This window comes from Artemia sp. Qi Xiang Cuo, chromosome 3 (genome assembly GCF_049724085.1).
Source record: "Artemia sp. Qi Xiang Cuo chromosome 3, ASM4972408v1, whole genome shotgun sequence".
Classification (NCBI taxonomy): domain Eukaryota; kingdom Metazoa; phylum Arthropoda; class Branchiopoda; order Anostraca; family Artemiidae; genus Artemia; species Artemia sp. Qi Xiang Cuo.
This window is the reverse complement of record NC_142796.1, coordinates 85,467,265-85,479,341: the sequence shown is the minus strand read 5'-3', so window position 1 is coordinate 85,479,341 and position 12,077 is coordinate 85,467,265. Positions and strand designations below refer to the sequence as shown.

General features: G+C 34.3%; 1 protein-coding gene across 4 annotated transcripts in view; it reads left to right on the top strand.

Moving 5' to 3' along the window:
* Ttd14 (TRPL translocation defect 14) overlaps window positions 1–12,077 on the top strand; it is a 106,144-nt gene that overhangs the window by 79,387 nt on the left and 14,680 nt on the right. For 3 of the 4 annotated variants that reach the window (XM_089087198.1, XM_089087194.1, XM_089087197.1), the window contains 2 exons: window positions 9,033–9,173; window positions 10,866–11,058. In XM_089087198.1, the coding sequence (XP_088943324.1) occupies window positions 9,033–9,173; window positions 10,866–11,058 (334 nt within the window). The remainder of the gene's footprint in view (window positions 1–9,032; window positions 9,174–10,865; window positions 11,059–12,077) is intronic. The other variant, XM_089087195.1, reaches the window with a different exon arrangement.

Below are 12,077 nucleotides of genomic sequence, written 5' to 3'. Positions count from 1 at the left end.
ATATATATATATATATATATATATATATATATATATATATATATATATATATATATATATATATATATATATATATATCCATGTCTCGTTCCTGTGTTTGCCCAACGTTTACAAACCGCTTTGCAGTTAGCAGTAAATTTGGGGAGTAGATTTCCGTTTATATAGTCGAGTTTATGCCTGGCAAAAATCCAAAACACAAGGTTCTACAGCTTTTCTTAGAAAAGGTAGAGTTTGAAGCTAGTACCTCAAATCCCTAGTTTTATTTGAAATTTTTAATAATTTTCTCCAATTTGTCTCGGGGGCCTGATGTGAGTATTTACTTTATTTGGCTGAATGCCAAATGGTATTTCGGTATTTTTGTATTGCTATGGATTTAGTCCAAACTTAGCCATCACTGCATTTTCATGATTCTGTACATTTGTTTGTTTTTTTTTGCTTTTAACATAAGAATATGCAACCCAATCAGGAACTCTCTTTTTTTATTGCTACAAAGTTGTAATGAATGTAAATTAACACAATTGATGTAAATATGAATTTTATAAAATTTAATCCAACAACTAATTAAAAATTTTAAAAGAAAGTTTGCCCTTATTTTCTTGGCAGTTGATAAGGAACAACTAAACGCAAATATACAAAAGAAAAATAATTGAATATTTAACGTTTTCTAATACCCAATGTTCGACCCGACCTTCAATGTGTGTTCTTTCAAGTCGTATCACATGCTTGGGGTCTTGCTACTATTAATACTAACAACTCACTGCAGCACCAAGCTGGCTGAATAAAACAGCTGCATACGCTCCTCCGCCATCTCCATCCATTCAAAGCTTCACTCTTTACCCCCTCCCCCCAAGTTGTTCTAACTTCCTTAATATCCTCTTCCCCTCCCATTGGGGGGGGGGTGACCTGCCTCCGATGGATGGCCAAAAAGTACAATCTTTGGCAATCTATCTTCCTTTGTGGCCTACCTGTCTTAACTTTTCTTTGATCATAGCCCCAAAAAGTTGGGTCAAACCCTATTTTTCGTACAGTTTAATTTTTTTGTATACACTCAGTCATGGAGTACATTAAACTACCCATAGACAATTCTGCCGCTCTATTGCTGTTATGTAAAAGGAAACTACTGAATGTGAAAATATGGCTCTTACACTAAACACTACATCAGAGTTAGTATATAAGTCCATGTAAACTTTTCAGTTCACTGCTGGTTTATGTTGGCCGAGGGATTGTCCTTTTTCCGTCACATGGTTGACATCTCAGACTGAAATTTGTTCTGCCACGCATGGTGCACTCTTTCCTAACCATGTCTCTTTGCTCCACACATGAAGCACTTCGCACCGTATATGACACACTTTACGTCACGCAAGGCATACTTCCGCCATGCGTGGTGTGTACTACCTGGTACAAAAAGGGACAACTCCGTTTGTTAGTGTATAAAGCTTAAACTTAAGCGAAGGAAGAGCTTTTCGAGGGGGGGGGGGTAAGTTTTAGACACGAGATATTGTTTGCCTCACTTTTCTCTCGTATACATGCTTTTCTAAAGTTGTTTCCGGTGGATGGGCCCTTTGGATGTTTAACAAGAGATTCCCTATTCCCTCTGTCTGTAGGCATGTCGGTCTTTGTGCTGTTTGTTTACCAAAATTACTCACTTTATAATTATTAATTAATTTGCTGTTGATTGACTAACTAATAGATTGATTAATTCTGGTTGAAATCTATTTATTGTTCTAATTCACTATATAAGTTTATCTGGGCACCTTGCGATATCTAGAGATGCAAGTAACCAAAATTCTAGAGTGGATTAATTATTTTAATTTTTTTTTTATAAACAAGAGAGGGAGGAGCAGGGTCTTGCATTTCTCATCTTCCTACGCATATACGTCTGACTTTTGCTGTTTTCCAAAATTCGCTCTCTGCTTTTATAGCTAACAAGTACACTTTTCTGGGGTTTGAAGAAGTATTAAGGGTTTGATGGGCACATTTGACGGGATTCTTGTTTAGTTTTACATCGAATTTTAGAACACGTTGCTTTGAAATAACAAAACTAACAGATATTTGGCTAAGTAAATCCAGAAAAATATCCGGGGTGTGCCCTAACGTTTTTGAAGTGCTACTTAATAGATGTGTTAATTATACATGATAAACGTCAATAATAAGTGAATTATGTGGAAAATATTAGAAGCTATAGGATAAATGCGTATGGAGGAGGACATGCGTATTCGTGCTGGATGCATGCCCCTGGTTATCCGAGCTAAATATTAGGTCACTCTGGTTTTTGCTTATAGTTTAAAAAATAAATGGGTTAGAGAATTTCCAGACCATACAATTTGTAGAACAAAAAATTTTGTACCGAGTCCATTAATAAAAATACAATTACAATTAAAATACAATTAGTAAATACATACCGAGTTTATAATTAATACATAATGTAGGCAAATTTTCAAGATGGATCAAGATTATTCCCAAAACGCCATAAATTATGTTATGTTTTTTGTCTATTTATAAAGATGAAAATTGAACAACAGAAGATAAAACAATTTTAGAAAAAGAACATTTAACTTTATTCAATTTCCTTTAAATTGACTATAATTGAGCAATTTTGGATCAGTTTTGAATTTTCCATTGATTTTAAGGAATTTTGGTCAGTTGAGGTTGATTTTTAGGGAATTTGAGGAAATGGGGTTGTAGCATCCATTTGTTAACTATATAACGCTGATTTTCGTAGTAAGCATGATCGATTACGTCAGATAGCATTCTCAAACCTTCTGCTGCTTGCTGATCACCCAAAACCTTAAATATCAACATTTCTCTCGTGTGGCTGCCCGACTAATAATTGAAGAGTTTGAAGAGGCTGGATATGTTCTTGTTTGCATCCCCCTCAACTGGGGAGGAATTGCGATTGTCTCTTCAAAAAAAAGAAATACAAGTCTATAATTAAATCTTCAGAGATTATACATCAGACATTAAATAATTTTTTGCGAATTTTGTTTTGGTAAGCTGTTTTCCGATGATAGATCAGATAGTCAATTTGTTAATATTTTGATTCGATATATCCATATATTAAAATACACGATATATTCGATGTTTGACATAATACATTCGATGTGTTCGATGTAATGACTGAATATATTCAGCATATCGATTCAATTTCGATCAATCAAAGATTGGTCCTCTCCATCTTAATTGCCGTGTTGATCTTTGCTTTGAGAACACTTTAGATAACGTTTTTGGACAAATGTCTTGGTGTGGCAGCGACCAAATATATTTTCTAGCGAAATATCTTTAGCAGTGGTAGCGACGAAATATATTTTCCGACAAAGTACCTTTAGGTGTGGCAGCGGCAAGTCTCTATATAGAAAAAATTAAAACACTGGGAATCACGTTACGATTTACAAAACTATTTTGACAATGTTGTCAAATGAAGATGTTTTGTCAAATTATAACGAATAGGCTTTGAAAATAACAGAATTGAAGATTGTCAGTATTTATTAACACGTTTTAAGAATGTTAAAAACATAGGGAATCTAAATACTTATTTCCCAATTATTGGAGCATGTGTGTGGCAACAGTGACATTAAACGCGGTTTGAGATTGCAGAATTATAATTAGACACAGAACTATTTTGCCAGTGTTGTCAAATAAAAATGTTCCGTCAAATTATAACGAATTGGCTTTGAAAAATACAGAACTGAAGATTTTCGGTATTTATTAAAAACGTTTTAAAAGCATTTTAAGAATTTTAAAACGCAGGGAGTTCAAAAACTGATTATAGATTATAGGGAAACTATATATATATATATATATATATATATATATATATATATATATATATATATATATATATATATATATATATATATATATATATATATATATATATATATTTATTTATATTTGGACGGATGATATCTATAATAATATTATGTATAATAATACTCTCTTATCTATAATGACTTATCTATAATAATATTAATAATAATACTTTTATTTTCCCTCAGGAGTACAATCAATAAATATAAAATATAAAGACACAACTTACAATTAACAAGACCAGAACAACTGATTAATACAACCATCTACGTCAATCGGTTAACATCGGTTAGATTTTTTTTTTTAAACGGGAATAAATTTCTATATTCAAGATAATTTCGAGCCTTTTGAACTAAAAGCTCACACTTAATCTTTATTACATCAAGCGGGTCCTTTTTTCCATGCATATGTTTTAAAGAAGTATTACGAGCACTTAGCGGAGAGTCTAGTAGAAGTTTAAGGTATCTAAAATACACAACTTTAATTTGAGATGAAGTAGAAGATGGAAAAGTTTCACCGCTCGAAGAAGACGTCAGCAGCAACATTTTAAGAAATTTAAAATAAATTTTCTTGTGAAATATTATCTCAATTAATCATCAGTTGTACCGAACCAATCCTGCTCAAATCATCCTCAGGGCTATACTGTGGTGTTTCCCTTCCCCATAGTATAGTGCAGACGGTTTGATATCTTTGTATTATCCCTTCTTGTTTTAGTTTTGTTTCAGTTTAAAGCTTTTTCCAAAAGGCAATGATTAGAAGTCCTCCAAAAAAAAAAGTTCCCCCAGATCCCAACCCAAATACCAGGGAAACTGATACCCATTTTGGCTGGTCAAGCTCACTATCTCAAAGTTCAAATGATAGCTCCAATTCTGAGAATAGGACAATGATCAGTGTAGGGGCTAATGTCACCATAAATAATGATAATGGGTTTCAAGAGGTCCTTTCTAGAAGCTCTAAAAAAAGAAAAAAAAATCTCCCCAATCAAAAAAATTTCCCCTCTCCCTGCCCAAGATCCACCCTCCCAAAACTTAGGAATTTACCTTAAAATTACTCTTATTACCCCCTTTGAAATAAAAAAGATTACTGCAATAAGAGTTGCAATTTTCAAATTCCTAAAATCAATGTCCTCTCTCAATATTAACCGTGATGGATCTCTGCTAATAGCGGTCCAAAATCGGAAATCAGCAGACACAATAATTAACCTAAAATCCCTTCTGAATACCCCAATTAATGCAACTAAATGGAACCCAAAACAATCACCAACAAAAATAGTAGTTTATAATGTTCCCCCAGATATATCCATTCAGGAGTTAAAAGAAGGGCTCTCCGATAGGGCTGGCAACACAATCCCAGTTGAAGATGTTACCCAACTTCGCAAACCTACCTCTAATGGCCTAAAAACAAGTAGATCCTTCTTATTTACACTGAAGGAAAAAATTAACATTCCAGAAAAGTTATTCCTATTTGGGCAAGTCAAACCACACAAGGAATACAAACCTAAGCCTATCCAGTGTCAGAAGTGTCTCAAACTGGGACACACAACAAACAAATGCAATGAAATTCTCCTAGAGTGTAGTAATTATAAAGCATACCATCCTAAAGAGTTTACAACTTGCAACAACACTCAGTCTACATGTATCAATTGCAAAGGCACACATGAATCTACAAATAAATCACTATGCCCTGCATATAAGAAAAGAGCTCTAACACTCCAAATAGTAACAGAGAAGGCCATCCCATACCCCTTTGCAGCAATGGAAGCAAATGCTGCCCAATAATACCAAATAAAGCCTGTAATGTAACCAACTAAAACCCCTAAGTCAAACCCTCCCAATGCATCAAGTACCCCATATAAAACACCATCTTCCAAGCCCCCTACCTCAAATCCCTATCAGAAGGAATCACAAATTCAACCAGCCTCCCTGCGCAGATATATGAGGTAAGCCTGCCCCCCCCCCCTCCCAAGAAGAAACACACCAGAAACCCTACCAGGAATTAATCCCTTAGTCGATAAACAGGATGCACAAACTACCATGTAATTCTCAAATATATACTTATTCATTCTAAACTGTAATGCAGTTCAGGCCATGAACATGCATCAACTAAAGCAAACAAAAATCATTGCAGAATTGGCAAAAATCTACATCCCTGATGATATGCCCATTCAAGCAAAAAAAGTTCTTGCTTTACTTTTAACAAAGCTGAACATTGATAGACAGTCATATGAAAAATAAATCAACTACACAACACATATCAATACTCCAGTGGAACATAAGATCACTCACAGAAAATAAGCTAAATGAACTTATGTCTTTTATGAATAATAATTCCATTAATATTGCTTGCCTCCAGGAAACTCATTTAAACCAAAATCAACAAATTAAGTCTCTGGGATATACTATCCTACTGAAAGATATCTGAGAATATCTAATAAATAAGAGACAACCAAGCCAGTAGCTCTGTAGCCCACAGAGTGAAGCAAAAGGAAAAGGGCTAAATAGTATCAACTGAATAGCCCGCCTGCTGTGAATTAGAAGAAGAAGAAACCGCTGGAAAACTAATCAAAGGTAGAACCATTGACTGGTACAGTCTAACTAATATATTCCGTCTCATATTACCCTGCAGATGAATAAGGAAACCAAACGTCTTTCTTATCTTAACTTCCAGTGGGTAACTATTAAAAGAGGTGATAGTCCTTTTACAAAAAAATATGGGATATCAAGGTATACCACCAAGTTAAAAGGATGAAAAGTCTGATCATTACCTTTATCGAGATGGAGAGAGCCATCAGGGCCATTAATCACAAAATACTCACAAATACAATAAAGAGGAGGAGAGCCAAGAGGGCCATTAATCACAAAATACTCACAAATACAATAAAGAGGAGGAGAGCCAAGAGGGTCATTAATCACAAAATACTCACAAATACAATAAAGAGGAGGAGAGCCAAGAGGGCCATTAATCACAAAATACTCACAAATACAATAAAGAGGAGGAGAGCCAAGAGGGCCATTAATCACAAAATACTCACAAATACAATAAAGAGGAGGAGAGCCAAGAGGGCCATTAATCACAAAATACTCACAAATACAATAAAGAGGAGGAGAGCCAAGAGGGACATTAATCACAAAATACTCACAAATACAATAAAGAGGAGGAGAGCCAAGAGGGTCATTAATCACAAAATACTCACAAATACAATAAAGAGGAGGAGAGCCAAGAGGGCCATTAATCACAAAATACTCACAAATACAATAAAGAGGAGGAGAGCCAAGAGGGCCATTAATCACAAAATACTCACAAATACAATAAAGAGGAGGAGAGCCAAGAGGGCCATTAATCACAAAATACTCACAAATACAATAAAGAGTAGGAGAGCCAAGAGGGCCATTAATCACAAAATACTCACAAATACAATAAAGAGGAGGAGAGCCAAGAGGGTCATTAATCACAAAATACTGGCATTTCACGAGGTTAATTTCTAGTCCTTTTTTGTTCAACTCATTCGCTAAAATCTTAAAATTTTCAATCAGCACAGTCATTGACCGACTAAGTAAAATAATGTCGTCAGCATAAGCCAAATAACTAATTTCAACTGCTATCAGAGAGGTTTTCAAGTAAATCAGAGAGGTTTTCAAGTAAATCAGAGAGGTTTTCAATGAAGCAAAGCAAAACAATCTTTTAGACACAAATTGAAAATAGACAACGATAATACCCCCCCCCCCCCTGTCTAACCCCCCTCCTAACTACTACTTCATAAGCAGAAATTATAGATACCGAAGAAATGTGAACTTTGTCCAGAATCCCACGAACGAAAAACATTGACCAGGTTATGTGGTAAACCATATTTTAGTAAGCTAAGTAGAGCAGATGCATGAGAAAGATTATCGTAAGCTCCTTTAATATCTATTAATAAACCATATAAGAGGTTTCCTTTAAGCCATGAAGAATTTAAAATTTGAAAAAAGTAGTATGTGCGTGATCACAACCGGTACCCCTAGTGAACCCCAATTGATTCGAACCGAAATCAAGCGAAACAAAAAGAGATTTAACACTAATTCAAACATCTTACTTAATTGAGAGCCCTTAGTAATAGGCCGAAAAGAATCGCATGTCTGGTACTTGCTTTATCCATGCTTTGGAACCGGCGTGATAATCCTTGTTTCAAAAGATGTTGGCACTTGCCCAGTCAAAAGAATCAGATTAAAAAAAACACAAAACCTTGGCAAAAAATGAAGCCGGGGCAAGTTTCAGATGATTGGAAAAAATTCCATCATGGTCCGGAGCACTTTTATTTTTAAGACTCTTCATAGCTACACTCAGATCATAACTAGCAAGAAAAAACTGAGGATCTTGATGTGACAGAAGTTCATCAAGCTCTAGGACCTCTTCAGGATTATCATTACATAAAGACATTACATTCGAAAAATGGTCCACCCACATTTTCTCTGTTGGGGCTTTATGAGAGAATTTATTTGAACCTGCTCTTTTTCCATTTTTTAAAGTTCTCCACAATGACTGCTGATCATCATCAACTTTTTCTGAAGCAACTTTTATCAGATTATTTTTATGCCGCCGGAATTCTCTTTGAAACGCCGCCTTACTTGCTTTCATCTCAAAAAACGCAGAGTGATCTGAGGGCTTACCAATGTCTCGCCAACGGAGATAATTAAGCTTAGCTAAATTGTTCGCCGCTACCAAATCTGCGTTATTAGACCAACAAGGTATCTCAGTTCCTACTTTATATCTTTTCTTCTCAAAAACTAGATCTGCACTAAGTTCAAGGCAATGGACAAGCTGGTGAAATGTACAATCTATATCTAATAATGTAGACTCTGCAGGTTTAAGACTGGAATAATCTGGTATAATAAATTTCGAAACTTCAGAATCTACAGAGACCCTATAAGAATCAACAAGATTTTGATCCCAAATCAACTTAGTTATATCAACAAATGAAATGAAATCATTTTTATACAATCCGAAAAAGGGCTTTTCCCAGATTTGCCTCTCAATCACTCAGACTATCTGTCTTGGCTTTTTCTACAATTAGCCATGGCTTGATGCCCGCAACTACTTGATTTTAATTCAAAATCCACGATACAAAATCAATATAATATATATATATATATATATATATATATATATATATATATATATATATATATATATATATATATATATATATATATATATATATATGTACATATATAGTTAGTTTTGTTTAGGACCATTTGGCTCGTAGTGAATCCTTGCCAGCTGCACAAATGCTAGATGATAGAGCAGCCGAAGCATGGATTGGACATCCATATTTCGATGTTATTGACAATTCAACAGAATTTGACACCAAACTCAGAAGAATGATCTCTGTAAGTTTTTTTTTTTACGAAATAGACAACATTACAACAAAATTTATAGGGTTTTAAGTTTTTTGAGGGGTTTAAGAACATCATTAAGGCTTAACAGCCTCTATTAAGTTATTTGTCATATACCAAATGGATAAAATATTGAGCCTGATAAGCTGAGAGATATTAAAATTAATTTTTATATTAATAGTAGTCTTTCGAAGGTCAAAAAATGATATCTGTAAGGCTATTCGCTTTTTTTAAACCTTTTTTTTACATAAACAAAATGTTGAAAAACAATAATGGTCATTGAAATAACCAAGGTAATCGAAACAAATAAAAATAAAAAATCCACTGAACCCACCTCAGGTCTATTCATACATGAAAACCCTGATTCTCTAGTTTTTTCTTTTGGTTGGTTCCAAATTGTAAAATTTTTGGGCAACATCACATTTCCGCCAGTGTTGCCGTGTGGAACCGTGAAAATAAATAAGCAAAATTGATGAATTAAATTTGACAGCGTTTTTCGTCTGTTAGAATTAAGAATCTGTAGATCTAGTTTTTTAGATTTGAGTACGAACGCATGCCGTCCGTAAGAATCCTGACATTAAAACTCTGTTGATTCCGACAGACTTTCCTTTGAAACCTTCAAAGGAAAGCCAAATCTTTCAGCTTTGATTCACCCTCACTCAGAGAGAGAGAGATTTATTCTAAACAAACAAACAATTTAACATCAGTTTAGCGGCCACCCCAAGAAGTAAAAACCTGTCCAAGAGGGTGGCAAAAATACACTAAATAACAAAACAATAATAAAAAAAAGCAACCTTCTATATCACAGTCCCCAAACAGCACCTCAAACCTTACACCTTAACATTTTCATTAAATTTAATATCATAATCATAATCATCAATCCCAGGAGCCATATATAATTACCAATATCTTTAAAGCATCCCTTTAATTACGATCTTAAACGAAGAAATATCACCTATATTTTTTATATTTTGATCAAGATGGTTCCAACTTCTGATCTCGCTATGAAGCAAAGAAAACATCGATCGGACCGAAACAACCAGCGGAATATTAATATCTACAGATGGCCTAGTATCATAATCATGGAAGGAAGATCTCAGGTTTGCTAAGTTATCAAAACACGGGAGGTTTATACCCTTTTGAATCCTAAAAATGAATAGAAGTGTATACAACTCCCGTAGTCCGGAAACTGGCAGTATCTTTACGCGCTCATACGCGTTTCGTACAGAATCCCGGGGTTGTAGGCCATCTAACAGCCGAACAGCATTGTTTTGCAGAACTCGTACTTGCTGAACAATAGAAGGAAATGTGCAAACGATATATATGGATGGATAAGGGAAAAATAAAGAAGACGCATAACAAAAGGAGGAAAAAAATGCTTAAGTTTTCTCATTATACCTAGGTTATGAGACACAGTTTTACTGTGTCTCCGCACTTGGTGCAACAAGCAACATACTGTACATGGTGCTTGAATGATAAAACTTCATCAATATAAACCCCCAGGTACTTATAAGAACACACCCGCTTTAAAGTTCCATACTGTGTTACAATATCTCAGAGTCTGCTTATTTTGCTCTATTTTGTTTTAGTGAAGTTTGTTCAGCTTTATCATTGGGGTTTACTGTTCTTTGTTATGCTTAGAAAATTGACTGCTTACACGTCTTAATGCGTTCTTTTGCTTTATAGAGTGTATGCCAAAAGATGGGTATTGATACGGGTGACCGCTTGGCCATTGGAGCAAAAAAAGTGAAGTTTCTTGTTCGGAGTCTGCCCGATGACTCCAAATTTCCTAAATTTCAAGATTTCGAAGTCGTTCACGAATATCTTAAAGCTTCTGTAAGAAATACTCAGCCTAGATTACGAAGAAGAGGCCAAAATGGTGAGCAATTGAGTAATTTATGGGAGGTCGTTGAATTTCAGTTTTACTTCTATTGAATCTAAGTGGGACGTTGTTCGAATAACGATTTGCGTTATCTGTAACTTTTTAGGTATTTTAGGCTAGGTGTAAATTTAAATTTCATTTCTATTAGAATTAAGTTTTGAGAAATTTCTTTAATAACGTTCTACGTTATCTGTGCCACCGTTTCTTGTATAAACTTAGGTTAAGCATGAATTTAAATTGCACATCTATTAAAATTAAGTTTCGAGACGTTTCTCAATAACGTTCTACGCTATCTGTGACCTTTTCTTAGAAAAAATTGGGTTGACTGTGAATTTAAATTGTGCTTCAATTGAAATTAAGTTGGTGTCTTGAAAAACGTTCTACGTTATCTGTATGACCGTTTTAAATTAAGTGTGAATTTAAATCGCACTTCTATTAAAATTAGGTTTTGAGACGTTTCTTGAATAACATTCTACGTTATCTGTGACCGTTTCTTCGATAAACTTCGGTTGACTGTGAATTTAAATTTTACTTCTATTAAAATGAAGTTTTAGACGTTTCTTTAATAACGTTCTACGTTATCTGCAATCTTTTCTTAGATGAAAATAGGTTGACTGTGAATTTAAATTGTACTGCAATTAAAATTAAGTTTTGTGAGGTTTCTTGAATAACGTTCTACGTTATCCGTGCAACCATTTCTTAGGTAAACTTAAGTTAAGTGTGAATTTAAATTGGACATCTATTAAAATTAAGTTTTGAGACGTTTCTTAAATACCATTCTACGTTATCTGTGACCTTTTCTTAGATAAACTTAGGTTGACTGTGGATTTAAATTTTACTTCTATTGAAATGAAGTTTTGAGAGATTTCTCGAATAACGTTCTACGTTATCTGTGCCCTTTTTTTTTAAGATAAACTTAGGTTGACTGTGGATTTAAATTGCACTTTTATTAAAATGAAGTGTTGAGAGATTTCTCGAATAACGTTGTACGTTATCTGTGTCCTGTTTTTAGATGC